At 28.6% G+C, this 27,913-nt stretch overlaps 6 protein-coding genes across 12 annotated transcripts in view; 1 reads left to right on the forward strand and 5 right to left on the reverse strand.

The window, feature by feature from the left end:
* The window catches only part of LOC111678910 (protein tramtrack, beta isoform), a 29,023-nt gene extending 27,892 nt beyond the window's left edge, over window positions 1–1,131 (reverse strand). For both annotated transcript variants that reach the window (XM_046946165.1, XM_023440362.2), the window contains exon 1: window positions 1,019–1,131. The gene's annotated coding sequence lies outside the window, so the exon portion shown is untranslated. The remainder of the gene's footprint in view (window positions 1–1,018) is intronic.
* LOC111678949 lies at window positions 1,019–2,212 on the reverse strand. Of its 2 annotated transcripts, none has more exons than XM_023440408.2 (4): window positions 1,948–2,212; window positions 1,713–1,892; window positions 1,192–1,659; window positions 1,019–1,131 (listed from the first exon to the last, which is right to left on the reverse strand). In XM_023440408.2, the coding sequence occupies exons 1-4, from the start codon at window positions 2,095–2,097 to the stop codon at window positions 1,060–1,062; spliced, it is 870 nt and encodes a 289-aa protein (XP_023296176.2). In that variant the 5' UTR covers window positions 2,098–2,212; the 3' UTR covers window positions 1,019–1,059. The 2 variants fall into 2 exon arrangements, with proteins under 2 accessions (XP_023296176.2, XP_046802122.1); XM_046946166.1 differs by having other exon boundaries at window positions 1,707–1,892.
* Window positions 2,213–2,968: 756 nt separating this feature from the next.
* On the forward strand, window positions 2,969–8,755 carry LOC111678957 (serine hydroxymethyltransferase). 3 transcript variants are annotated; one of them, XM_023440421.2, is made up of 5 exons: window positions 2,969–3,145; window positions 3,211–3,526; window positions 7,042–7,241; window positions 7,394–8,052; window positions 8,114–8,755. In XM_023440421.2, exons 2-5 carry the CDS (start codon window positions 3,275–3,277, stop codon window positions 8,656–8,658), a joined length of 1,656 nt encoding a protein of 551 aa, XP_023296189.1. In that variant the 5' UTR covers window positions 2,969–3,145; window positions 3,211–3,274; the 3' UTR covers window positions 8,659–8,755. The 3 variants fall into 3 exon arrangements, with proteins under 3 accessions (XP_023296189.1, XP_023296191.1, XP_023296190.1); XM_023440423.2 differs by lacking the exons at window positions 2,969–3,145; window positions 3,211–3,526 and adding an exon at window positions 6,441–6,564; XM_023440422.2 differs by lacking the exons at window positions 2,969–3,145; window positions 3,211–3,526 and adding an exon at window positions 6,860–6,977.
* Window positions 8,722–13,033, reverse strand: LOC111678958 (modifier of mdg4). 2 transcript variants are annotated; one of them, XM_023440424.2, is made up of 5 exons: window positions 12,338–13,033; window positions 11,659–12,283; window positions 11,306–11,539; window positions 11,119–11,238; window positions 8,722–9,043 (listed from the first exon to the last, which is right to left on the reverse strand). In XM_023440424.2, exons 1-5 carry the CDS (start codon window positions 12,605–12,607, stop codon window positions 8,820–8,822), a joined length of 1,473 nt encoding a protein of 490 aa, XP_023296192.1. In that variant the 5' UTR covers window positions 12,608–13,033; the 3' UTR covers window positions 8,722–8,819. The 2 variants fall into 2 exon arrangements, with proteins under 2 accessions (XP_023296192.1, XP_023296193.1); XM_023440425.2 differs by lacking the exon at window positions 8,722–9,043 and adding an exon at window positions 9,120–10,543 and having other exon boundaries at window positions 12,338–13,032.
* Window positions 13,034–15,203: 2,170 nt separating this feature from the next.
* Window positions 15,204–19,638, reverse strand: LOC111678911 (putative fatty acyl-CoA reductase CG5065). Its single transcript, XM_023440363.2, has 7 exons — window positions 17,297–19,638; window positions 16,773–17,209; window positions 16,391–16,586; window positions 15,947–16,317; window positions 15,809–15,879; window positions 15,612–15,737; window positions 15,204–15,527 (listed from the first exon to the last, which is right to left on the reverse strand). The coding sequence occupies exons 1-7, from the start codon at window positions 17,349–17,351 to the stop codon at window positions 15,305–15,307; spliced, it is 1,479 nt and encodes a 492-aa protein (XP_023296131.1). The 5' UTR covers window positions 17,352–19,638; the 3' UTR covers window positions 15,204–15,304.
* A 135-nt stretch (window positions 19,639–19,773) lies between these two features.
* On the reverse strand, window positions 19,774–25,377 carry LOC111678903 (actin-5C). 2 transcript variants are annotated; one of them, XM_023440346.2, is made up of 2 exons: window positions 25,223–25,377; window positions 19,774–22,561 (listed from the first exon to the last, which is right to left on the reverse strand). In XM_023440346.2, the coding sequence occupies exon 2, from the start codon at window positions 22,551–22,553 to the stop codon at window positions 21,423–21,425; it is 1,131 nt and encodes a 376-aa protein (XP_023296114.1). In that variant the 5' UTR covers window positions 22,554–22,561; window positions 25,223–25,377; the 3' UTR covers window positions 19,774–21,422. The 2 variants fall into 2 exon arrangements, with proteins under 2 accessions (XP_023296114.1, XP_023296115.1); XM_023440347.2 differs by lacking the exon at window positions 25,223–25,377 and adding an exon at window positions 23,138–23,341.
* Window positions 25,378–27,913: the final 2,536 nt, after the last annotated feature.

Below are 27,913 nucleotides of genomic sequence, written 5' to 3' on the forward strand. Positions count from 1 at the left end.
CTACCAGATCAACTCATATAAATGAATGGAATTATTTTTTAATTTCCTGGTATACAAATTTAGCAACTATTTAAAATATTATTATTAAGAAACAAATTTAATTAAAAAATATTCATTACTATATTTTAAGATTTATAATACTAAAAGTATTATATTAAAAATATGAAACAAATGACATGAGTGAAACACGTTTACAAAAAAAATTATTTTGTGATAAAACAGTTTCTCTGCTCAGATTTGCTGCAAGGAAACAAAATACCAGCTGATAGCTTAAGGTTACCTAATCACAAAAAACTTCATTATTGGTGGTTGAATAAAATTCTATAAATCGACTTTGGAACAATCGACTTTTGTCGAAAGATGACAAAAAATTCGAATACTAGATTTAAAAAAAGTGGTTCTTAAAACATATTTTAAAAATGTTCGCGGACTTAAATAGAACATCTATATATTTTTAGCCTTCTGAGACCAATGTTGTTTAAAACGTATATACATATTAACAAAATCAGTATGAAATCTAACGACTTTAAAAGTCAATTTTATGTAAATTGTAAAAAAAAATTGAATTTACCCCAAAACCAATAAAATTTTCATACAGAACATAAAAATTAAGAAAAAAAAACGAAAATACATAAAAAGAAATAAGAAATTGTTGATTGAATTCTTTAAATTTGAGGTTGAACTTTTTTGAAAATATTGGAAAGTATATGAGAATTACATAAGATTTTTTCATAAGAAAATGGTTGATTGAATTCTTTAAATTTGAGTTTGAACCTTTTTGAAAATGTTGTAAAGTATATGAGAATTACATTAGCCTTTGCCACAAAACTATTAGGATTACTTAGTTTCCTTAAGTTTAACATTAGTGTACCATTTTTCCCTGAATTTTTATACATTTATGAAATAATGTAAATCAGTTCAGATATTAAGAAATCAAAATTTAAAATTTTCCAAAAATTCTCAAAAAATCCTAAACAAGTTTAGCAATATATTATAAAATATGGAACTTAAATCTTACCTTTACTTTTTAAGGAAAATATAAGAATAACATCATATTTATTAAATAGTTTGCATTTCAGATATCTTCTCTTGTAAAATACCAATAATATTAATATTTATATATTCGGTGATCTGTAATTAATAAATTATACCAAAAATAAGTTATTTTTTTCTAATACAACATTAACTTACTGTCATTCTCAACTCGAAATTATTATCTCCCGAAATATTGATCTTTAGTAAACTTGTTAAACGTTCCGCATATTTTTTCAACTTCTCCAACTCATGTTGGGTATAGGAAAAATAGTTGCTATAACCGGCCTTTTTTAAGTCATCATTTTTTCCATACACCACAGCATTAATTACAAAACCAAGACATTGCACCAACACATAAACGATACGTATGTGTTCTTCTTCCTGCAGAAGTTCATCATCTAATTCTTCTAACATCTTTATCAATTCACTGAACTCATGAAAGGAGCACATTTGTATTTCCGTCTCTGTGATCTCACAAATCAATGTCCATACCAAACATATGGCTATTGCACGTCCTGTTTCACTGGTCAATGATATATGATGACTTATTGTTAGAATGTTGAAAACAAATTCGATTCCTTCTGTTTGAAAGGCATTCCAAAGACGTTTAGTGGCCACATGCAACTGTAATTCATGAAAATTATGCACATATTTTAAACAAATTTACTTACTCTTACATGCATTGGACTCAAAGTGTCTACATATTGAAATGTTTTTTGCAAAAGATGAGAGCGCCATTCGAAATTCTCCGGAGTGGCATTTATAAAATAAGTCATAGAAGCCGCCACAAAAAGACTCGTAATTTCATCAAGATTTAACTCATAGTTTTCTAGCAGATTACGGAAGTTTTTGCAAATCTATCATTTAAAAAATAAGTGGATACTTTAAATTTATTTTAAATATATAATATACCTTTTCTATATCCATTGTATGTTGTAAAAATTCACATTTATCAGCTAAACAAGTTTGATTTATAAATTCTTGCAAAGTTGATAAGCTATAAGAAGTTTCTACTATCAAATGCATTCCATCATTTTTATCGTTAAATTCAATGGTTTCCATAATTAAGAAAGTTTACTTCAATATTTTTTGTGGTTTAATAGAAAAATATTTGTTTATTTGCGCGTTTTTAATATTTTTAACAATGTTAATGTTACCAGATCGAAATTTATTTGCACAAGAGCGTAACCACACTAATAAAATAATAAATATCGTTGCCATACATTCAAAGTCGAAAAATCGACTTTTAATTAAATGAAAAAAGTCGAAAAGTCGACTTTTAACTAAATGCAAAAAGTCGACTTTTCATAAAATGCAAAAAGTTAAGTTTTACTAAAATTATGCAGATTGTTGTTCTCTACAAGGGCAGAGGCATAAAGTTTAACTGGGTTAGGTTTAAAATTAAAAACTAATTGTTAATTTTCACTTAAGTAGTTCATAGACCACAAACTTCCAATGTTTAACGTTTACAACGAACATTTTATCTAATATCGCTAATCCTCAGCAACATCAATAAGTGCAAGTCCACACTAGGAAACTTTTTGAGAAACCTTTTGATTTTACGTGTGAGAAAAACTTGGACATGGTCCACACTAGCAAACATTTGTTGAGAAACATTTCCTTAATTCTCTTTTTATTTGTTCTGTAAATAATGGCCAAAAGTTTTGACTCAAAACACATATTAATATTCTAGATAGATACGTATTTAAGAAAAATAGTTTTGTTTAATTCATTGCGTAATTCGACTTTTCAACAGGATAGTCGACTATTGGATGTCAACTTTTCAGTGACAAATTCCCAAAAATATTTCCCCAGATTATATATTAGATTTGTTTGTCATAAGTTTTCAATTTTGTTTTCACAAAATACAACATTACAATCTAACGGTAAATAAAACAAAATTATCTAATAATATGAACTTCAAAGCGAAATAGATTAATCAAAATTTGTGTATATTTTTAAGCCACCATCACCACAATCAAAGTAGAGATCAAAAGTTTATCAATGATGACCACTAGCAGACACCATCCAACTAAGTAGATGAGAAGAAGAACCTTATCAACATGAAAAATTAATGAAAAAACCTCACAGAAGAAAAAATCCACGTCATGTAAGCACGCATTTATTAATTGTTCAATACGTTTTAGAATAATTATTAGTAATTTAATTTTTCAGTTGATTTCGTACTTTCCAACCGTTTAGAATTATTTGCTGGCGAAGAAAAACAAATCAAAGGAAAATGCTGCATATACCATTACGTCAAATACCAGTCGCTGTAAATAACAGAATAAGCAAAGCAGCGTCACTTAATTTTAGATATTATAACAGTTTTGTGAATGTTAAACATAGCAAAATTACTGGAACTTTGGGCAATCGCGTATCGAACCTCGCGGATACTGGTGTGTTTTGTGCCAGCGGTTATTCGACATTAACACGCACTTTACCTCAAGGAATATTTATTCAACAGCAATCTGCTTCAAATTATTCAACAGTAAGTGATAGTTTAATGTTATTATTTTCTTTTGAATAAAATTAATAATTATCAAAACGAACGTAATCAATCAATGTAAACAAAAAGAAACAAATTTCTCCAGCTGCGTAAATTTTCTTACATTCAATATAACCTAACTACCGCGGGATAAAAGCAAAGTTTGTATCTCGTGCTTACTTCTCATATTGTAAATTTTAAAATGCAAAATAGAATTTTCAATTCCAAACTAAAACATAATTATTAAAGTATATTTAAAGCACGTTTTTTCTTTTGTTTACGAAATAATCATAAAGCTCTTATATATCTACGGATTTGTACATGTATGTATGTATATTTGTGCGTAAGTTTGTATATCAATGTATTTGAAAAACATGTGCTGATCATACAAGTGATGCCATATGTGTGATCAGGGATGGCAAAAATGGTACGATTATACTTTTTTGATACTATTTGATGTTCAAAAGTACCGTGATACTCCCGAGTCTTATTTGATAATTATAGGGCCATAATCTCAATATCCGATTATAGTTTAACCGGTAGTAAATCTGTCATCGTTTCGAAAAAAATATTGTGGTAAGAATTTCTTTAAACCTTAATGTATACCAATCGGCTCAAAATCATGCTGACTCTATTAAACTTCGTAGATACGTATAAAGATTTTCAAGATTTGGCACATACTCTTCTTTTGACCCAAGGATTGAAAATTGTTGAAAACGCATAGAGCCCAGTAGGCATTCAAACGATTAATCGTCGATCGGTTAATCAATAAATTTTTGACGATTAATCGCTCGAATAAATGAAAATTGTCAATTTCAATTACAAATAAACCGAATAATTTATATCAATTAACCAATTAAAAAACTTATTAAACAATAAAATTACGGTATATCAAACAAAATTAAATATTTTTATATTAAATTTACTTTTTTTTATTAATTTCTTAAATACTTTTCTGTAATAAAGATTATTTATTGGATGATTTTTATAACAATACTTCTGTAACATTGTAATAAGTTGTACTGATTTACCTACTTCTTAGAATGGGTTCATGCAGAAACATTTCAGATTTCTGAAAAGAAATCTTGAAAATAATGATATCGCCTTTAAAATTATTAAAATAAATAATTTCTAATATTTGAGAAAAAAGTAATAAAATTGAATTTAGAGTAGTGGAAAATTAAAATTTTGTTTGTTATTGGAAGTAAAATATTGTAGAAAAGAAATAATTATTAAAACAACATGCATTTTCGATTTTATGCATTCGATTAACCGAATAATTTTGAATTATCCGATTATTCACTTTCCAAATTAAAATCCCAAATAATTATTTGTCGAATAAACCGAATAATACAAAAAATCGAATAATTGAATACTCTAGAGCCCATACAACCTTCCGAATAGGTGGGGTTTTAAGCTTATATGTTAAATAGAATATCTTCAACTATCGGTAAATCATAGTTTTAAATAAGTCCAAATGATATTCGAGATTTTCGTAATTATACGGCCTCATTTGACACTAGCCCCCATACAAAGTGCCTTCAGAAAATGACTTGAAGGTTAAAATTACTTATATGAAGATAAACTTCTTAATAAATAACTTTAATATCATCTTAAATCACTCTAACAAATTTTATACGGATAGGACCATATTAACCTTTGCCACACATTTCAAAAAATGGAACGGAACTAGAGAAATAATTCACATTTTTAACATACTTGTGTAGGGACCATGCCCAACAATACATTCATCCACGTTTTATATAAAAAAATATTCAAATACACCGGTCAATGTTTATACCCACCATCAAAAATATGGGGGTATATTGATTTTGACCGGCTTAAAAAAAAATATAATGCGACGAAATTCGACATAAACATACGAAACTTGTTGATCCCAAATATTTCTACAAAATTTTGTGGGGATCGGTCCATATTTGACCATACGCCCCATATAAGGTCGCCTCCAGAAAATTACAGAAAATGTTGTAAAGACAGATCAGATCCATAATTGACACTAACACGCATTTAACACTTCTTAAAAAATTCAGTTTATAGTAATAAAAATTGGACAATCGATTATATACACATATATGCGTAAAAATTATACATATATGTATGTATATGTAAAGAAGCAATATTAAAATAAAAATAAATTTCAAAAAAATGTATGCTGGTTGGTGATCTTGAAGAGTGTTACATTTTTTAGGCTGACCGAAGTATTTGGCACTATAGTCAAACTTATACCCACTGAAAAATGTGAAAGCTTTTTCTTATAATTCTTATATTCTGCAATAACTATAAAATTACTAAAGGAGGCGGACTTGTTATTAGAATAAAAAAATAATAAAGTGGGAACAGTTTAAAAAGTTGTTCATTGTAATGTTTATAGCTTGTTGCGTGCATTAAGTAGATTTAATATAAGTTTATTTTTTTATTAGGTGTTTAATTCCAAACAAACTTATATGAAATAGAATGGTATTGTTTATAGACTGTGTGCATTGTTTTAATTTAATTAAAAAAAAAAAAAATAAATAAATAAATAAAAATCAGAGTTATTGTTGTTTTCTTTAAAAAATATACCACTAATATAGTTATGTATGTATATGAAGATAGGTATATACATATTTAATCGAACAAATTGAATTCTTAAAATAATGTGAATTTATTTGCATACATATGTATGAATGCATTCCCATTTTCTAAAAAGATGGACCTATGAAACAAGTATCATTCGTTTAAAACTCATACAAAGTTCTCACCAACAATTAACATCAACAAAATAAATGGTTTTTAGTAATTCAATCTGGATTTTTAAAAAAAGTTTACGAGATAGGGTATTCTTAAAATTAAACTTTTTAAATTTCAATTGATAAGAATTTTTTTTTGACAATTCTTAATCGCTTAAAAAAATAACAAAAAATGTTATCAGAATAATTTTTTAAAAGTATAAAAAGTATATAAAATTAATTTAGTTGCAAAGCGGTGGTCTCCGTAAAACAATCAATTTATACGTTGCCAAATACATATCGAACTTAAAGGTAATATATTTTTAATACATTTTTAATAGGGGCAAACATTACTTTTAATTTAAATCCTTATACATTATTTAAGACAAACATCTATCTCTTTAGGGGGGTTGTTTTGTTTCTATCCAGAATACGACTCGTACGACTGACGCAAATTATCAGTCTCAATATTATCAACATTTTAACCTCTGATCTTACATTGGAACTTGTTGTCATTTAAATGTGAACAAATATTTGTCTCGTTTTGCAAAATGCAATTTCTAAAAACAATAATATATTATTCTAAATCATTGATGAATTACATTTACATTTGAATTACATTTACATTTGTAATCTGGAAATTGAAAAGACAACATCTATTAATTTGTAAAAATTTATGACAAAAATCTAACTTTTACAAAATGTTTAAGAAAACGCCACTAAAAGTATTTAACAATCTTAAAACCTTTTCGCAAATATTTAATAATAAATCTTTTTTATATTTTGTAGATGTCTGGAAATGCCAAAATTTTACAAGCATCCATTAAAGAGCTTGATCCCGAGCTTTTGGATTTAATCAAGGATGAGAAACAACGTCAAGTTAAAGGCCTTGAAATGATTGCTAGTGAAAATTTCACTTCATTGGCTGTTTTGGAATGTTTGGGTTCTTGCTTGCATAATAAATATTCCGAAGGTTTACCCGGCAAACGGTGAGTTGATTGACACATGATTAAATTCTTTATAGTATTAATTAAGATAGATATCTATTGAACTCTAATTGGACAATTCGTTTTAATACTTGATAATTCTAAATACAGTGGAAATTTTTCATTATTGAATTTTGTATGTTATTTCTTTTTAGCTATTACGGCGGCAATCAATTTATTGATAAAATTGAAGTGTTGGCCCAAAAACGTGCCTTGGAAACATTTAATTTGAATCCCGAAGAATGGGGTGTAAATGTACAGCCCTACTCTGGCTCTCCAGCTAACTTCTCCGTCTACACTGGTTTGTTGCAACCCCATGATCGCATTATGGGTTTGGACTTGCCCGATGGTGGACATTTGACTCATGGCTTCATGACTGCCAACAAACGCATTTCAGCCACTTCCATCTTCTTCGAATCAATGCCCTACAAGGTTGATCCTAAGACTGGTCTCATCGATTATGATGGCTTGGAGGCTAATGCTAAATTGTTTAAGCCTAAAGTCATTATTGCTGGCGTATCCTGCTACTCCAGATGTTTGGATTACGCTCGTTTCCGTAAGGTTTGCAATGACAACGACGCCTACTTGTTTGCTGATATGGCTCATGTTGCCGGTTTGGTAGCAGCTGGCCTTATTCCCTCACCATTCGAATATGCTGATGTAGTCACCACTACCACACACAAGACATTGAGAGGACCTCGTGCCGGTGTTGTATTTTTCCGCAAGGGTGTACGCAAGGTTAAGCCTAATGGTGATAAGGTTATGTACGATATTGAAGATCGTATTAACAATGCCATTTTCCCAGGACTTCAAGGTAAATTTAAATATTGTTTGAAATTTTTAATGGTTTTTTAATTGTTTCTATCAACCTTTAGGTGGTCCCCACAACAATACCATTGCTGGTATTGCCACTGCTTTCAAGCAAGCCCAATCTCCTGAATTCAAAGAATATCAAACCCAAGTTATTGCTAATGCTCGCCGTTTATGTGATGGTTTGATTAAGAAGGGTTACAACATTGCCACTGGTGGCACTGATGTTCATTTAGTTTTGGTAGACTTACGTAATGTTGGTTTGACTGGATCCCGTGCCGAATACATTTTGGAAGAAGTCAATATTGCCTGTAATAAAAACACTGTTCCTGGTGACAAATCAGCAATGAATCCTTCCGGTATCCGTTTGGGCACACCAGCTTTAACCACACGTGGTTTGGTTGAATCCGATATTGATGCTGTGGTCGAGTATATTGATGCTGCTCTTAAGATTTGCGGTGAAGCCGTTAAGGTTTCCGGTCCAAAATTGGCTGATTTCCACCACACTGTACACAATAATCCCGATATTCAAGCTAAAGTAGTTGCCTTGCGTACTGAAATCGAAAAATTCAGTGAAAAATTCCCCCTTCCTGGATTTGCCGAACTTTAAATATGTGTTACTTTAATTTGACTTTAACACGCCATCATAGTTTTAAGTTATAAAATAAAAATATTATTTTTTTAATAAAATCTTATATTTTTTAAAATTTTCTGGTGTTTTTTTGTAAAAAATAACAAATAATCATCTAATATGTTGTTATTGCTTAAAACTTATTCCATAAATTCCATTTTAATACACTCTTTTGTGGGTTTCATGTCACGATGAAACCTAGAGTTGTGTGTCGATAGAGACCATTTCGTTTTGAAGCCCTTGTGGCAAACGGAACAATCGAATTCCTTGCCCATTATTTTTGAATGCTTCGAGGCTATATGGCGCCGCAGTGCATTGGGCGAATTCAACTTTCGCTTGCAGATTTTGCACAACAAAAATTTACCTAAAAACGAAGAATAATAAAAATTATGAAATAATTACAACGAAAATTTTATTTTCATTTCTATTAATTTTTTATATTTTAATTAAAATTACATTTTATAATAATTTGCAAATGTGTGTAAGTAGGTTTTATGTGTTCATTTTAAATACATACATATATATATTCAGTTAAAAATGTCTTTCCAATGAGGTTTACATAATAAAAAAAAAAATAAAAAATACTGCATTTTTTTGTTTTAATATGGCTTTTTATGTACATTTTCTTTTATTTCCAAAGTCTTGCATTTTATTTTTTTATTTACAAATCAAATATCTATTTAAAGGATATATTGCCTGTTTAAACAACTCGTGTATGTTACAGTAAAAGTAACCTAACATTGAGGGTATTTATTTAACCATTAAAAATTATGACTTTTCGTGAATGAGCACAACAAAGTAACTCTGATCGAAAACAAAAGCATATATTCGAAAATCTAAATGCGGAGTAATCCTAAAGCTCATATAATGTTCAAAAATTTCATTCAACATCACGAATATTAGAACATGTTTTAAATGGTTTTTAAAATAATTCCATATTATTAAAATCAACGATATCATGTTTCCTTTTCCTATGAAATTTGTCTATTGATTTTGAAATTCAAAATTTTTACTTTTTTCCTAGATATTAACTAAATTTTCTTTGAAAATAAAATACGTTGAATTTTCGTAATGAAATACACAATCAGTACTATGTATGTAAGTTAAAAGATATTATAATAAATATGTATGATAACATTAATACAACTTAATCTTTAATGTACATATTTTCATTTCTAAAATTGTAAACATAAATTCATGTATTAAACAACTTTTTACATTGTATCGAATTTATGAACATTTAGGAGGGAATTGTATTAAAAATATGTTTGTATTTCATTGTCAACAAAGAAAAAAACTTTGAAATTAATTAATTAATTAAAGGAAATAGAAAAATAGTTAGTATTTACATTAAACTACTTAAATTTTAAATGGTGTGTGTATTTATAATATAGATTTTACTTCATACTAGTAAATGTTTTTGTTTATATTATAATTCAGTGTGGTTTAATATACCCTTCAGTTATTATAATTTTTTAAGATTTAAATCGAATAATATTAATTTCTATAAATATTTTATTTGTTTTTTTTTTATGTGGAAATAGCTTTTGTTTGTTTATTATTCTTTTATAAAATAAGATTTTCTTTTAATTTTTTATAATCATATATGGCGACTAGCTTCTTAGGATGAAATATTTACACTCTTTAACTATTGATCAGTTTTCCGTCTTAAGGGCCAACTTTTGTTCGTGTGAAATGCGTATGTGCTCACGAAGGCTGTATTTGTTTTTGAAATTTTTATTACACAATTCACATTTACGCGGTGGCTGTGGCGTATGCTGGGTACGAATATGTCTCCAAAGATTAACTGTTGTTATAACCATTTTGCAAAATTGACATTCTGTCCATTTGTTATTGGGTAAATCTAAAAATATACAGAAAGAAAAATGAAGAAACAACCAACAACAAAACATTTCATTTTTATATCTTTTTCAAATAAAATTTCGTTAAATTAGCAATCTTAAGTGCCAGTTCTTAGATGTCGAACTTTTATGAAAATCACTCAACAAAGTATGTTCGGGTGATTTTCATACTAAAAGCCCAGAGATCTAGGCAACGCTAAATGTTTTATAAAACTGGATTTTCTTTTACAAACAATTTTACAACACATAAAAGCATAATAATAGAAACAAAAATTATATGAATAAAAAAACACAACAAACAAAACAGTTCAAATAAATATTACAAGCTTTTACTTTGGAGACATATTCGTTGTTAGACACAAAGATAACTTTTTCTATGAATTCTTGTACTTCTACGTGGAACAGAAAAAATAAATAAATCATAATCATATTTTTATAAAAAGATTAACTGATGTCTATTATTATTTATATATATATAACTTAAATAAATAATTGAAAATTAAAGTAATAACTTTTGTAAAATTAAAATAAAATTAAATTTAAAACTACTCTTGTGAGTAAAATAAAAAATACTAACCTGTTGAACTGACTTTATTTTCGGTTTTAATTGTTGACAGCACATTTGAACTAGAGGTTGTATCATCTAAAGCATTTTGTGATGTACTGGTTGATGTTGTGGTTGGATTTAGTAAACGGCCTAAAAATAATACATAGAATATTTAGTTAAATTAATTACATTTTAAAAAATAAATCATATAACTTACCCATTTCCAGTGTCATTTCTGAATTATCTCCTTGATGAAATTTATCATCTATTTCAGATTCTGTTAATATCTCGTATTCTGAAGGATATTGGGTGACATTCTGACCACTATTTGCCGAATCTTGATTATTTCCCGGTGTCCCACCAGCATCTGAAAGTCGATCGTCTACTTCACTTACTATATATTCGGGTATATCCATCTTAATGGTTCCTCTTAAAAGTGTCATGTCTGCAGCTAGAATAATATTTTAGAAACAAAATAAGTAAGTTTTTTAGTTGAAGTATGTTCTAAAAATCTGTCAATATCCTTAATATTATGTATGTATTAACAGTCACATAAAAGAATTTACTTACTCTTCACAATAGTTTGTTCGTCCACCGTTTCCGTTGTGTAAATATTGTCATCATCATCGGAAAATGTTATTTTACGTTTTTTCATCGAATTGCCTGTGGTGGCCGGCAGTGTAACAATATTTGCACTCAATTGTGTTGGTTGTGTAGTCACTTGAACTTGTTGGGTTTGAGATGATTGCTGGTGGTGTTGGTGCTGTTGTTGTTGAACTTGATGCTGTACCTGTAACTGTTGTTGATGTCCCGTTACTGTGGTAACTTGATGAGTTGTCGCAGGTGAAGTATTTTGATGCACTTGTATGTGCTGGATTTGTGTTTGAACATGATGATGCTGCTGTTGTTGTTGCTGAGGAACTGTTGTTGTCTGAGTTTGCGTCTGCAGCTGCGGAATTTGTATTTGTTGTGTGGTGGTATGAAGCAGGGGAATATCAATGGTTTGAGTAGCGGTTGTGGCATCATTTACAGCGCGTATAGTACTGGGTATGGATTTCATTAATTTCTGTTCTTCAATGAGTGGAGCTGGTGGTTTTGGTTTCTCTTTTTCTTCAGCTGTCAGACCCTGGACTGCCAGCAGTTCAGCGGTTTGTAAAAATGATTGAAGAGCCTCTTGTTGAACGTTAACTTCGCCCTGCAATTACGGATATATATATTTTTTTCTATAAAATTTTATTTGTCAGCTTACCTGATACATAAACTCTATAATTGAGTTGAGATCTTCATACTTAATAAATTTAAATATAATGACAGGATGCGGATGAGGATTTTCGGTAAATATCTCCTTGAAGTACGAACTGCAAGCAGATAAAACAACTTTATGGGCTTTAATTTTGCGTCCATCACACAATAGACTGACGTCGACAAAGTCATCGTTGACACGATGATTGTCCAGAGCATAAGTTAAATGGCGAAAGTAGTTGTTCCAACGCAGGGAATACTGTTGAGGCGCTGTCATTGTGTAGCTTTCTATGGCTGTTGTTGCTGTTAGGAAGATATTATTGTATAAATGTCTTTCACTTGATTACCATTGATTAATATTAGCCAGTTTGATTATGTTTTTCAATTATTGTCTGTTTGATAGAAAATCCAATTAAAACATTGAATTTTTTTGTAAATTTTCTTCCTTTTTCTTTTCAACCCCGTAAAAATTTGTCTAAATGAAAATAGTAAAATTTAATTCACTAGTGACAGTTTTCTTAATATTTTCTTAGAGATCGTTTTTGTATCGCATTGTAATTAATGCCAATTCGATGCAAATTTTCAATTTATTTGTTTATTTTGATTTTTTCTTGTATTAAAGCAAGAAATTTTTTCTGCGTGAAAAATATTTATGTACGCTTCAAGTCAAAGCTCTGCGCCGGCAAATATTAACGGCGTTGGCTGCTGACTCTAAAAATGTTGACGGCGACATAAAATCAAATGTAATCGAGCTAAGTTTTCAATTATGTTTAGTTTTTAAATTTTCAACGACTTTATTTAAAAACGGAATCCGAAAGACTAAAAAGTGGGATTTTGTCAGCAAATATTTTAAAAATGGAGAATTAAGAATTCTTTCAACGACAACAGAAGCTTTAATAATTATAGTAATTAAATCAAAGGAAATAAGTTTGAAAAAATGTTAATTCTTTAAAAAATAACTCAATTTCAAAAAGCAGAATTATAGAATGAAATTTTTTAGAGCTTTGCATGGAACTTACACCAATTCCGAAACAACTTTTTCAAAAAAGTCGATAACCTTACTATCGTTTATAAAAAAAGTCGACTATGTAAATAAAAGCGGAATAGTAGAAAATAGTAAAAAATTTTAAAAAAGTGGAAGAAAAAAGTCAAAAACTCTAAAACAGTCAAAAAACTCGAAAAAAGTAAAAAAAGATAGTCGAAAATAGTCATAAAGTCTAAAAATAATTGAAAAGTCAAAAGGTCGAAAAAGGTAGGAAAAAGTCAAAAAATGTCGAAAAGTCGGAAAAAGCCGAAAAGTCGGAAAAAGTCAAAATGTCGACTATTTCTAAAATACTAAAAGTCGAGGTAATGAGTTAACTTTTTACCTATTGGTCCAAGATATAAAATCTTTTAATAATTTTTTTTCAAAAAATATTTTTTAACTCAAGAATGATTTTATTTCAATATCTGGCACTTAATTTTCACAAATTTTTCCAAAATGGACGTTTTTGTTGTATTTCTTTTACTAGAAAGAAAGCAGTTTTTGACCAATAGAGCTGAAAATTTCTTATTGGCCTACTATACCATAGTTTTAACCATGATGCAAATTTCATCTAAATCGGAAGACATCGGTTTCTAAAGTTGGGTCATTTAACATGAAATTCCCCATATGGACAATTCCATGAAAATGTAAACCACGACTGAAAAAATATATGATCTTTTGTAGAAAATTTTTGAAATCGGTATATTTTTAAACCTAGCTGCCATACAAATGGACCCGAAAATATTACTTTTTAGCTCATAGTTCTTTTAATTATAATATTATCCCTTCAATGTTTATAAGCCTAAACCTTTATGCCGATTTTCATAACGATTGGTCTCCATTTGACCCTTGTTCCATTCAAAGTTTATTTTCAGAAAAACATTTAAACGTCCGTAACTCACCTCTAATCACTAGTATTATGATACAATTTGGCACAAATAAATTTTATATGAATTAAAATCACTCTCTAGAATTTTATGAGGATCGGTCCACATTTAATCCTAGTCGCCATATAACTCCAGTTTTTTATTATTATCTATAAATTACTTAAACATGTATATAGGTTGGCCATGTCCGACTGCACTTTCCTACTCCTTCCGATTTGTTGAAATGTGTGTATGCATATATTTCCAAAATATATGTTTTAAAAAAGTCAGAAAAAATCTGTCACATACGATGTGTCATGTACGATATTCAAAAGAGTTATATTAATTTTTTTATTTAAAAATTATGGATTACTAATGAAAATTATGTCCCATAGTGGAAGAAATTAAAACAGAAAAGATACACCTACAGAATTCGCAGATTTTCGTAAATATTTACATGTACTTTAAAAACACTTCCATTTTTTGTCACGTATGATATCGCCATATTTTAATCCATATTTTGGAATACAAGGTTCCGAATGGGATGATCCTTTTTATAAATATAGTATTCTTTAAATGGAACAGAATGACAAATTTGTTTTCCAAGTACTCCTAATTTTACATAATTTATACCACTCTGAAGGCGTGCGAATGTTACATGCAATCGTATGGAATTGTCCATATACAAAAATGATTTTTATAATAGGGGATCTTTATTCGTGTCTAAAGTAATCGAATTTTATTAAATTCTTAACATTTTATTATACATCTTATATTCCCTGTTAAGATTTGGAATGTATGTAATTTTATATCTTAAATAAATTTTTTGAATAAAAAATAACAGCTAGTCAATCGTTTTGAACCATTAGATCATTTGACAAATGCTTGTAGTTTGTATGTGTATACATGTGTAATGTACATAACTTATTTGTTATTTTCATGTGCTAAAGTTCAGTATTTTGAATAATTAAAAGTTCATAAACTCATACTTGATGATAGACAAATCAAAATGTTTGTTTTTTTTTTAATACATATTAATTTGAAAGTGTTTATTTCCTTTGTGTGGAACGTACTATAATTTGTTTTAGAAATATGTCTTTAAATAACGTATCAACATTTTGCCTATTAAGAAAACGCCAATGAATTGTATTAAATAATGAAGAACTAAAAATATTTTTAAACGCATTTTTGCTTGGTTCGAGGCTTCTGGTGATTCTTTTAACAGAAATTGTTTGGCTCCTTTAATTCCATGTGATATAAATTTTTCGTGATCGAAATCCGAATAGCACATAAAGCTCAACTTTTCTCTGCAATAAAAAGAATACATATGTATGTATGAATTATATCTAATATTATTAGTTTATGTTGAAAGAGTAATTTATTTTACTCACTTTTCTTCGAGTGGTATTAAATTTTCCAAATTTTTAAATTTTTCATTGCAGAACATCCATTCAGTGGTCATAAATACATAAAGAGCGCTATTAGCAGCGCAAATACGTCGTTGTAATTTTAAAAGACTATAGGAACCAAACATGATTTTGAATTTTTATTAAAAAATAATATGAATATTAATATAAAATATACTTACAACGGCTTTTGTTTAGCCAAGCGCAAAAGGGCATCTACTATTAAAGCTAAACCAATTTGTACGGTAAAAAGCTAGATTTAAATAAATAAATAAATATTTTTTTGTTTTGCAATTAAAAATTAAATAATGGACCCATACCCGTAAATAATGCCATACAGCGCATCTGGTTATACTTCCCTCCGGCAACCATAGACATTTCTCGAACGGATTCTTTTTTATACAAATTTTGCCCAATCTTATTACAGTACCATAATTTATGGAATTAATTGTAGCATTTGCACAATTAATAACTTCTAATTCATCTCTGGGTATAGTTTGGCGTGTTGCCAAATTAAAAGCAGCTATAAGAAGAGCTCTAACTGTTACATCTACCGGTATAACATCCGCAGTAATATCTGGATCAGCGTAACTTGTACGTAAAATGCCAACGCCACATGCTACCAACATTCCGATTGGCCCATTGAAATTATCAACCCAACCGGGAATTGGTTCCTCAATTGTCGAAACCACTAGAAAAAAAGAATCCATAAATATATATGTATGCATATAGAACTATTATAATTTGCAAGGAATATGAACTACCTATGGATGGTCTATAGACCATAATGGGCAGTTGATGGCGATAATCATTAATAATATGTTCGGCTAAACTTTTTGTAAATGTATACGTATTGGGTTGATCCGAACTGTATTTCGAAAACAATATATTCAGAGTTTCAACGTCATAGGTTTCTGCCAGCTTGATTGTTGTACGCCAGTCGGCATATGCCGGATATATCTGAAGTAAAAAAGTATATGTTTGTATATGTATATCACTAGCAGAAAATTTTATAATAAAATATATGCATATATATACACCCTAAAATAAGTATCCAGTTTCTGTATTTATCATGAGAAAAACACAGCAACGAGGCACATATTTGAGGCACTTTTCGAATATTTAAATTTTTAAACTTAAACTTACTCTCTCTTCAACCACATGTTTGTCAGGGTTCGAATATGAGGTCGAAATGTGTACAAACGCCTTTAATTGCTTAAATTTTGTAGCGAGTTTAACTAATTCATGAGTGCCGCGTGTATTCAATAAAATAGCAGATCTTAAATAGTCATCGAATCGAACACTGGCCGCCGAGTGAAAAATTAAATTAACATTTTTTAATTTCTCTAAATCCTCCCTACTTATACCAAGTTCCAGTTCTTGACAATCTCCGGCAATTGGTATTATTTTTGAAAAAGCTTGAGGTTGTTCTTTTCGTGCACGGTCAAATACGGACTTATTTAAAACCTCTTGTAATCGTTCATCGACCGATTTTCCTTTTTTGTTGCGAATTAAAATGTACATTTTTGCAAAGTTCGGAAATGAACGTATTAGTTTTTCAATTAGAACATTACCAATAAAACCTTGATCATAGAAAAAAAAAAAATAAAAGAATATTATTGAAGTTTTTTATTTTCAAATTAAATTAAAAAATGAACGTCTCAACATACCGGAACCTCCAGTGATAAATATTTCCTGATTCTCATAAAACTTTGTAATAGACATTTTTTTTATTATATAAAAAATAATTAAATTTTTTTTGGGTATATAAATTTCGTTCAAGAATTTTCACTATCAAAAGTTGAACCAAGACTGATTTCAATATATTTTGTGCGATATACTTAACTAAACCTATTTTAATATATTCTATTTTTTGCTTTAACATAAATTAAAAGCAATTTTATATTATATATGTAATGAACATTTGTTTATCCCATTTTAAATAAATTGCATTTGTATTTGTTTTTCAATACCAAAAGTGAAGAAAAAATTAACATATAGTCGGACATAGACTCCGATTTTCCACTACATTTTTAATCTTTTAAACCAATTTAGATCCGCCAATAACTATATTCTATATAATTTGTTTTCCGTTAATATAAGTGTATAAAATATTAATTTTATTTAGTGAGCAGTTTTAATAACTTGTAGGTATAATTATTTTGGAATTTATATCCTACCAAATTGGATTTCATTTTCATATTTACACCATTTTTTATTAATTTGATTACAAATTGATTTGTAACTAATTGATATATGGGTGTATGAATATATAACCACGGGCTCGGAATACTAGAATATGGACTCCAGAATAGTCCATATGTATAAATAATTACTTTCACTAGTATTTAGGGAATTGGTGGATTTACAGTCTATTTAATATCTGATTAAAATTATTATACCATATTTTGGAAAAACATTTTTTGTGTCGAAATTAAAAAAAAAATGCGTGTACACTCGGAAAGAAATTTGCATACATATGTACATTTACATTTGCTAAATTATGCGAATGTTTAATGAATAATAAAAGAAAGCAAATTGTTTTAAACAAATATTGATGTGGAAACATTTAACGAACGATTAACCGTGTTTTTTGAGAATAGAATTTCTTATTTCCGAACATAATATTTATTGAATCTTTTAAATACTTACAGAATCAAAATTATTTTAAATGGATTATACAATTAATCTAAGTAAATATACATATAATTTTATAATAATTATTAATAAGTAGTATCATTATTTTTTGATATTAATATTTTTTTCTTTTTTTTTGTCAGCCCTAATCTGAAATGCTAATTACAATTCGAGTATAGAAGTGCACACTTCTTATTTAATTACATTGTAAAATGTAAACCATTAAATTTGCTGCAGTTTAAAAATAATATCCCATACTGAGTTGATTAGTATGTAATTGTACAATTACATAAGAATTTTTGGTGGCAGGCACAATTATTTTGAATATTTCCAATCGACAATTTTTTATGTTAAAAATACATATACATACGGGTAATTTCGTATCCAAGAGGCAAAACTCAAAAAATTTTATTTGGATCAAAGGTTAGTTCTATATTCAAAATACATTAACAAAAAGCAATTTTAAATGTTTTGCAGTTTAACGGTTTTAAAAAAACTACTCTCAATTTAAGATATATAACTTTTAATTATTAGTTTTAAGTCCTTTTATAAACTCAGGGTTTTTATTACTAAGTAATATATATTTATATTTTGGCCTTTAAGGCTTTGTATTGCTATATTGAATAAATAAAAAAAAATATATGTATGTACATTTCATATGTTCATGACCTTACTGAAGCATAATTGAAGTCTTTCGTAATATAACAATTTAGTTAAATGTATTAAATAAATCTTAAATTTTTTAAAATGTAACTTTTTTTAAAAAATTTTAAATTTTATGTTCTACCATAAAAATGTTGGAACCGCCATTGAAAGCTCATTTTAAAGCAACCTTTCGTTGGAAACCAAAAAAGGACAACCTGGGATACTTTGCCATTTTATTCAGAAATTTAGAAAAAGATGAACCAGATGCTTTTTCTTTTTTCTTATTTATAATTAATAAACGTTTACCTTTATTTAGTCCAAACACCACATAAACATCATTTATATAGAGAAAACAATTCCAAAATAAAAATATTTTCAGCACTTTCTAAAAAGGTTCTGTGGTATATTAAATGCTTACTTAACAAAGCTATTAGGTCGATAGTTTGGGAAAATCGAAAGTCAAGAAAGATTGGAAATTTAGTTACTATATGTATATTATACAAAAAAAAAAAACATTTATATTAGATCAATTTTCTTTCGACTAAGACTACTAAACGTAACACAAACCGTTACATTCCAATCGATTATCTCCCAAAGTCGAACTAACAAAAGAAACTGTTACAGAGATCTATACACACTGATTGATGAGGAAACGAGAGAGAAAAGTATTGCAAAACCCATAAACCTAAATATTATTCAAACATTCATGGAAATCCACACAATATTATATCGGTAACGGTAAATAACAATAACAATTCTATTAGAAAGATTTAAAAAAAATGTGTAAAGAAACAAAAAATAAAGACAATGACCGACCTAAAGTGTTGTGAACTTTCTGATGAGATGACGATGACAAAAACTTTAATACATTAAAAAAATGTTGTATTTTATTTTTAAGATTTTTTTATTGACAAATTATTACAATTTCATTGATGTTTGCTTTCTTTTTATAAGTTTTAATTATAATTTAATGATTTTGATGTTCTTAAATAAAACACGACGACTTTGTTTCCTTTTTAATGATCATTTTAAAATTATTTCAAATGAGAGATCGTGTATTATTATGTTCTTTTTTATTTTTCAAGATGTTTTTAAAACACTCTTTTTAGTTTAGTTTGTTTTATTAGACAAAATTTTGGCATTTATCTCTTTTTTTTTTGTTTGTTTTTTAATGTGTGCGATTGTTGTTTTAAGTTTTTATTAAATTATAAAAAAGAGTGCTCTGCAAAAATAAGGAAAAGTTCCTTTTCTTAGTGGATACATTTTTTTGTCATTTTAGTTCTCAAGTCTTTCTGTTTTTTTCTTAAAAAGTTTTGCAAAGAATTGAATTTAATTAACATTTTTAAGCGTAAATTATTTCAACACATACGCATGTAATTAAACAAAAATTATTATTATTACGATTATAATATGTAAATGATGAAAATGAATAATTGAATTGTAAAAATAGAGATATTAAAACAAAAACTCTTGTTCTTGGAATGTTTGATGATAATTTTTTATTTGAAAACAACTCTTAAATGCTGGAGTTGGTGGAGAGGATCAAAATTGGAAATGCTTACAATTCAAATTCATACAAAAAGGAATTTAAGAAGATTGTGTCTTCTTTGTATTATCTCTTCTCTTTTCTTGCTGTTTAGTGGTTTTTGCTTTAAAGCAAAAAATTTAAACCATTTCAAAAAGATTTGAAAAATTTAAGAAACTGGAGCGATTTTTGGATGAGAGTGTGTTAAGAGGAGAATGTTTGATTGATCATGAGTGTATGAATGAATCGAATTATGAATGATAGATGGATGGATGATAAATGATTTGTTTTGGAACGAGATAGAATTAAGGAAAAAGACAAGTTGTTTTAAGGGTTTTTTCATCTTTTTTTATATAATTATATAATAATAATAATTAAGAAATAATAATACATTTGCGAGTTGTTTTCAAAGAAAAAAATTAAAATAAAATAAAAAATAATAAAAATTATTACAATTTGCAAATTATTTTTTGGGATGTTCTTTTTGTAAATGTATGTTGTTCTTGTGTGTAATTTATAAATTTAAGTTTTTATGTGGTGTGGAACGAACGCATGGTTTTCAGTTGATTTTGTTAAAAAAAATTTTGTTAATTTTTTTTCTTTTTGGAATTTTTCATTGTTAAACACTAGACCAAAGTAAAATTTTCAATAAAATAGAAAATCACTTTAGTAGAGCATCTTCTTCTAAATATATATATAATATTTATATGTATATGTTGTTGTTGTGTTTTAGTATAAACCTCCTCTTCTCTTGTGGATGTTGTTTTTTTTTTGTTGTCATATAGATGATCTTACACTTCTCCTTATTACTACGACTAATACGGCAGCTACTAAAAATGGGTTCTTTCTATGTTGTTGTTATTGTTATAGTAGTAAAATGATACCAACAAATGCTAAAACACCTCGCAAGGAGGTGCAGGAGCATAAGGTGGCAACAATACAAAACGTAAACATGTTGTGTTGGTGGTGGTAGTAGTAGGTGAAACCGCTTAGAAGCACTTTCTGTGCACAATGGATGGGCCGGATTCGTCGTATTCTTGTTTGGAGATCCACATCTGTTGGAAGGTTGAAAGGGAAGCCAAGATGGAACCACCGATCCATACGGAGTATTTGCGTTCTGGGGGAGCGATGATCTTGATCTTCATGGTGGATGGAGCCAAGGCGGTGATTTCCTTTTGCATACGGTCGGCAATGCCAGGGTACATAGTGGTACCACCGGACAAGACAGTGTTGGCGTACAAGTCCTTACGGATATCGACGTCACACTTCATGATGGAATTGTAGGTGGTCTCGTGGATGCCGCAGGCTTCCATACCCAAGAAGGAAGGTTGGAACAAAGCTTCGGGGCAACGGAAACGTTCATTACCAATGGTGATCACTTGACCATCGGGCAATTCGTAGCTCTTCTCCAAGCTGGAGCTGGAGGCAGCGGTAGCCATTTCTTGTTCAAAGTCCAAAGCGACATAGCACAATTTTTCCTTGATGTCACGGACAATTTCACGTTCGGCTGTGGTGGTGAAGGAGTAGCCACGTTCAGTCAAGATCTTCATCAAGTAGTCGGTCAAATCGCGACCAGCCAAATCCAAACGCAAGATGGCGTGTGGCAGGGCATAACCTTCATAGATTGGTACGGTGTGGGAGACACCATCACCAGAATCCAAGACAATACCGGTGGTACGACCGGAGGCATACAAGGACAATACAGCTTGGATGGCCACATACATAGCGGGTGTGTTGAAGGTTTCGAACATGATTTGTGTCATTTTCTCACGGTTGGCTTTAGGATTCAAGGGGGCTTCAGTCAACAAAACGGGGTGTTCCTCGGGGGCGACACGCAATTCATTGTAGAAAGTGTGATGCCAGATCTTTTCCATATCATCCCAGTTGGTGACGATACCGTGTTCAATGGGGTATTTTAATGTGAGGATACCACGTTTGCTTTGGGCCTCATCACCGACGTACGAATCTTTTTGACCCATACCGACCATCACACCTTGATGACGTGGACGACCGACAATTGAAGGGAAGACGGCACGGGGAGCATCATCACCAGCGAAACCGGCTTTGCACATACCGGAACCGTTATCAACAACTAAGGCAGCAACTTCTTCGTCGCACATTTTGTTTGCTGCAATATAAATAATTAAAAAAAGTTAATATAATATTCCATGGAAAAAATAGCAATAAAAAGTTGTGTGATAGAAAAATCCTTTGGCCATCAAATTTAATTTGTTCAATACCGTTCACTTCCTTCAAAAAGGCTGAATAGGCTCCGTCAATTTTAATAACAATTTGTTTAAAAGAAACAAGAATTTTAATTTTTTACTTTAATTTTAAAAGGACTTTAATTTTAATGACAGTTAAAAATTTTTGTTTTAATTTCACTTCAATTTAAAAAATACAGAAAAGTTAGGAAAAAGTGAGTACTAAAAGAAGAAAAAGTACTAAAAAATGATTAGCGGAACATTTATTTGACTCAGAAAATATATAATTTTTTTATAATCTGAACAGCATAATTAATGGTGGGGCTTCTGAGTAGGCACTACCGAAAGGAATATATACGTTTGTGTGTCTCTTCTCATTGTGAGAAGAGTTAAAAAGGGCAACGCCCTTGAAACGCAAAAAGCCGGCTTTAGCAAAATTAAAAATGGCGTTATACTTGTGAAAAAAAGTATAAATTTTTAAATATTGTAAATAAACTTACTTATTTTTTATAAATTCACACACAAAAAAATGTATTCAAAAAGATAGATGTTATTTTTTTCTTTTCAAATACGTCTAATTAATTTGTTGGGAAATTAGATATTTTTCACAAAGCAAAAAAAGAAGAAAACTGCACTTTTATTTATTTAATGGTTCTTCGTAAGCACCGTTTTAAACACAACCTAAGCGTTTGACAGACGAACTACGAATGACTCGACAAAGCAAAAGCCAGTTAAAATTTTTAGCATTAGTGCTGGTGTGTGTGTGTGTCGAATTTCCAGATAAAGAAAAGAGAGGGTTTTTTCCAAACACATAAATACATTTGACATATTTAGCAAAAACCACAAAGCCCACATTGGAAATTCTACGGCGCTCTTTATCACTAAGAGAGTGAAGTATATTTATCTCTTTCTGTTACATAGACTTTAATACCTAACGCTTTTTTACGATTTTACTTTAAATATTTTCAGATATTTAACCAATTTTTGTGACCATATATGGTCATGTTTTGTTTCAAAGCTTAAAAAACACGAAGAAAAAAATATCGTTAGCTATTTTCAGAATTTCCCCTTTCACACCTTTTGCATCTTTATCAACAGTTTATTTATTTCTTTTAATAATAATAATGAGAATCTGAGGTAAGTTGAAGAGAAATTGTACTTATTTAGTACGTAGCTAACACACCCATACCCTTACATAGTTAATGGATTTCAAATATTCTTATTTTTTCTTTTTCTCGTTCTCTTTCTAGTTAGTGTGTTGTTTTTGCTGTAAGCCGGCATTTTCATGTAATTTACTGAAAAAAGGTGTACGGAAGCGTAAAAAATGAGTCAAGTTCAAATTGTGTTTAAGTGTGTCGGTTTTTAAATTGTTGTATGCCAAAAAAAAAATCAAGAAAAAAGCAAATGACGTGTTCTTTTTTTATAAAAATTTTAATCTATGACGTGATATTATGGAAATTGCTTCAAAGTTGTTAATAATAAGTATGAAGGTAAGTTTCTGGAATTATTATCTTTGTGAAAAATACCGTTTCATACAATTCATTAAAATTTTCTAAATTAGCTAGCTAGTGTTGCCAAAGTCAACATAAAAAGTCCCTTAAAATTATACAAAAATATTTCCAAAATTTCAATCACAAAATGTATAAATTTTAAAAAACAAAACTTTTTAATTTAGGTGTGTCAGAACAGACACTAGATAGGTACATGCAATAAAAAGTCCGTAAATTTATAGGGCGTGATTTTATTAATTAAAATTTTGTCAAATTTAAAAAAAATTAAATTAAAAATAAATACTACATAGGTATATTATGCAAAAATTATTTTAAAAAAATGTATAACTTAAACGCATTTATGCAGTTTGTAAATAAATTAAAATTTTAACAAAGGAATGTGAAAGTTTTAAATGAAACGAATAATATTTTTTGTATTTTAAGAGAAATAGAAAGTGTGTGAATTTTACACATCATTGAATTTAAAATTTTTTGCACGAAATATCAAATATAACTGTTATTTCGATCTATATTTGAATTTCAAATAAAAGAAACAATAAAAATGAAAGTGCATTAATTAAAACAAAAAATTTTAACATTTAGTCAAGATACCGTTTGAAACATGTAACGGTTTTTTTATTTTCACAAATTAAAAACACTTTAAAGCAGTCATGTTTCACTTATACATAATGTTTTGTATGAATTGATTATTTTAATCTTATCGATATCTGACAGTATTAGGTACTTGTTATATAATATATATTATAGAATATTGCATTTATATTCTATTGAATTTTAGCCCAAAATATAACATTTTACTTTTTTTTGGAATTTGTAACACTTTACTTTTTTCTTGGTCAAGTTTTTGTTAAATTAATCCACAATTTGTTGCTGTATTTGTATTTTATTGGTAATTTTTCATTTTTACTGAAAATGTTTTTCTTTTTGTTTATTTTGTTCGTTTTTTGTATTTTATTGGTTTTTAATCGTTTTTTTTAACACACAAAATTTTTCATGCTTTTTTATATATGTTTTTTTAAATTTTTCACTAGTTTTATTGTTTGTTGCTGCTGTTGCTTATTACAAAATACTTACTTTGTGTTTTATTAAATTACTAAAATTAAATAAATAAATTAAGTCTTTTTGTTGGTTTGGGAGGTCTCGCGTTGGTATCCACACAGCACAAGAACGCAAACTTTAATGATAGTAAAACTCGTTGTTACAAGCGTTTATAAAGGCGGCTACCCTTATCAAAACGCGTTTCATATGGGTTCTCTAGTGTTTTTCAGACATTTTACCATATATGGGTATGGATGGCATCCATTGGATGCACAAAACGTGCAGCATTGTTGCCATATTTCTAGAGAATTTCGTATTTTGAGTAATGAGAAATGAGAAACGAGAAATGAGTAATAAACCCGCATTGAAAATACAACAAATACAACACACGATTCACTTACACACTCGCGCAACGAAAACCGATAAGTTTAATCGCCGTCTGAATTTTTTCATTTTTATTTATTTATTTCTCCTCTCTTTCTAGTTTATTATATACTTGAGTACAACAACGACAAAAATATAGGCGAGTCAGTTGAAATGCGGGCTTGCTCATATTTTGTTTTGTTGAGTCTTCATTTTACATTATTTTATTCCAACGGTTTTTTTTTAATTTCTATGTAAGTGAGAATGTCAGTTCAGTTTTTGTTTGTTTGATTTAACGTACGTTTTGTTGTTGTTTCTCTCTTTGTTTAAGGCATTTATATGTTTGAAATACACAACTACTCTTTATTTTTTTATTTTTTGTAAACATCGTCTGTGACTCAGTTCGGTTTGCTGATAGGAGTCTAATCAAACGTTAGGGTTTAAATTTGAAATTTTTACTAATTCACATTATTTAAAGAATATTCAATTGATAACATTTTAAGGAATTTTTCTAGATAAAATTCTTGTAATCAATAAGGAATTATTAAACTAAAAAAGGGAATTTTTATATTTCAACTGTGGTAAAATGTTTATTTAAAAAAAAATTATTAAAAATTGTTTAAATTGGGTAGGGTGTGTTGCCAAAGATATCAACATAAAAATCCCTTAAAATTGTACAAAAAAAATGCCTTTAACAAGAAGTGATTAACAAACTTACTTATAATTTAGTATTGAACAAATGTTAATTATTATTATTTTTTTATAAAATTGTGTTAAAAAGATCAAAAAAACGGCATCTTAGACCAACAAATGGTTTATATAGATACCTATCTAGAAAACAAATAATGAAAACAAATTTTCCAATATCCTTAACAAAATTATAAAAGTATAAATTACATAGGTACCTACTTATAAACATTTCATTAAAAAAATATTCATACTTTAAATTAAGGATTTGTGTACATTACATACTAATCTCTTAAATAAAAATTAGAGAAATTTAAATCAGTTTAAAAAAATTTTAAACATGAAAATTAATCCTAGTTTGAAAAATAGAAGAATTTTATACTTAAGTCTTAAGACCTTTTTAATAAAAAAATATAGAATTTTAATTGTGGGTATATTATACATATTTAAATTGTGGGACTAGGTATTTCCTTAAATGAAAAATAAGCAATGAAACAGTATTGAAAATAGTGCGTGTGCATTATTAGTAATTCTTCCTTATATGATAAAATTTTTGTTTGGCAAAAACTTTTGTTTCATTATTGACAATGAGAAAAATTCAAGTTGACTTGTAGAACGCAAAAAAAAACAACAATATTTGCCAAAAACAAATGTCAGAATTTTTGTTATTTTTATTTATGCATTTGTATATGTTCAAATATATACACTCTCTAATATGTATGTATGTATTTGTGCTCAAATTCTATTTTTAACAATTTAAAACAGACTCAGAGAAGAATCAATTTCTATAAAAGCCGGTTTTAGAAAACTTTAAAGAGCAGAGCAAAAAGGGGAATTAAATAAAAGAGATTTTCTTTAGGGAATGTGCACACTAGGGAAAGGAAGGGAACTTTATATAAATATTTGTGTACAGACAGAAAGCCGGCTTACAAAAACATTTTTTTAAATGAAGCTTTTGGAAAAAACATTTGTTCTTATTTTATAAGACTCCATGAGTCATGTCTGTTTACGGTTTAATTTCGATAAAAAATTGTTTTTTTTTTTTAATTTAAAGAAATGTTCATTTGAGTTTTATAAAAAATACTTTATATACTATACATATGTAAGTATATGTGTACATATGTATGTATGTATATATATAGGTACATAGACAATTTAAAAATCTATGATGACGTGTTCATTTGTTAAGAATTTTTTTTGAATATTGTTGTGATAAGATTATGTGAAGCGATATGATTATTTTGCAAAACATAACAGTTGTTCTAAGATATGTACATACATACATATTATATATATTAGACCAGCACATAAATCAGTAATCGATCAGTAATTTTTTCCACATTTCAATTTAACTTAAATCCATTACAAATTTGGAAATCATTTTTTCTTAATTTTTAGGTATAGCAAAGAAGGGGGACCATACGCCACTTTTTTTGACGCGGCCACAAACTAAAACCACAATACATATTAATAATTTTTTTCTTCGTTCGGATACTTAGATATGTTGGCTTTAGTTTTATTTCTTTCAATCTTTCCTAAGTCATCCTCATGTACATATTTTTTTAACATTTCCGCACTGACCAAAAACGGCGATACTGCCCCATCCATGGGGTAAATGCGCCAAGGGATGGGACAGATTTGTCATTAGTAAAATAAAAGAAAAAAAATACAAAAATA

Source organism: Lucilia cuprina, chromosome 3 (genome assembly GCF_022045245.1).
Source record: "Lucilia cuprina isolate Lc7/37 chromosome 3, ASM2204524v1, whole genome shotgun sequence".
NCBI lineage: Eukaryota > Metazoa > Arthropoda > Insecta > Diptera > Calliphoridae > Lucilia > Lucilia cuprina.

Excerpts from the sequence above, each read along its gene's own strand:
- LOC111678903 (XM_023440346.2), bottom strand. The coding sequence starts at position 22,553 with ATGTGCGACGAAGAAGTTGCTGCCTTAGTTGTTGATAACGGTTCCGGT.
- LOC111678958 (XM_023440424.2), bottom strand. The coding sequence starts at position 12,607 with ATGACAGCGCCTCAACAGTATTCCCTGCGTTGGAACAACTACTTTCGC. Across the intron at positions 12,284-12,337 it reads TTATAGAGTTTATGTATCAG|GGCGAAGTTAACGTTCAACA; the intron begins GTAAGCTGACAA and ends CCGTAATTGCAG. Across the intron at positions 11,540-11,658 it reads CGAACAAACTATTGTGAAGA|CTGCAGACATGACACTTTTA; the intron begins GTAAGTAAATTC and ends ATATTATTCTAG.
- LOC111678957 (XM_023440421.2), top strand. The coding sequence starts at position 3,275 with ATGCTGCATATACCATTACGTCAAATACCAGTCGCTGTAAATAACAGA. Across the intron at positions 3,527-7,041 it reads CTGCTTCAAATTATTCAACA|ATGTCTGGAAATGCCAAAAT; the intron begins GTAAGTGATAGT and ends TATATTTTGTAG. Across the intron at positions 7,242-7,393 it reads GAAGGTTTACCCGGCAAACG|CTATTACGGCGGCAATCAAT; the intron begins GTGAGTTGATTG and ends ATTTCTTTTTAG.
- LOC111678949 (XM_046946166.1), bottom strand. The coding sequence starts at position 2,097 with ATGGAAACCATTGAATTTAACGATAAAAATGATGGAATGCATTTGATA. Across the intron at positions 1,893-1,947 it reads ATACAATGGATATAGAAAAG|ATTTGCAAAAACTTCCGTAA; the intron begins GTATATTATATA and ends TTTAAATGATAG. Across the intron at positions 1,660-1,706 it reads TGAGTCCAATGCATGTAAGA|TTGCATGTGGCCACTAAACG; the intron begins GTAAGTAAATTT and ends CATGAATTACAG.
- LOC111678911 (XM_023440363.2), bottom strand. The coding sequence starts at position 17,351 with ATGTCTATTACAAAGTTTTATGAGAATCAGGAAATATTTATCACTGGA. Across the intron at positions 16,318-16,390 it reads GGTCTATAGACCATCCATAG|TGGTTTCGACAATTGAGGAA; the intron begins GTAGTTCATATT and ends CTTTTTTTCTAG. Across the intron at positions 15,738-15,808 it reads TTGGCTAAACAAAAGCCGTT|TCTTTTAAAATTACAACGAC; the intron begins GTAAGTATATTT and ends TGGTTCCTATAG.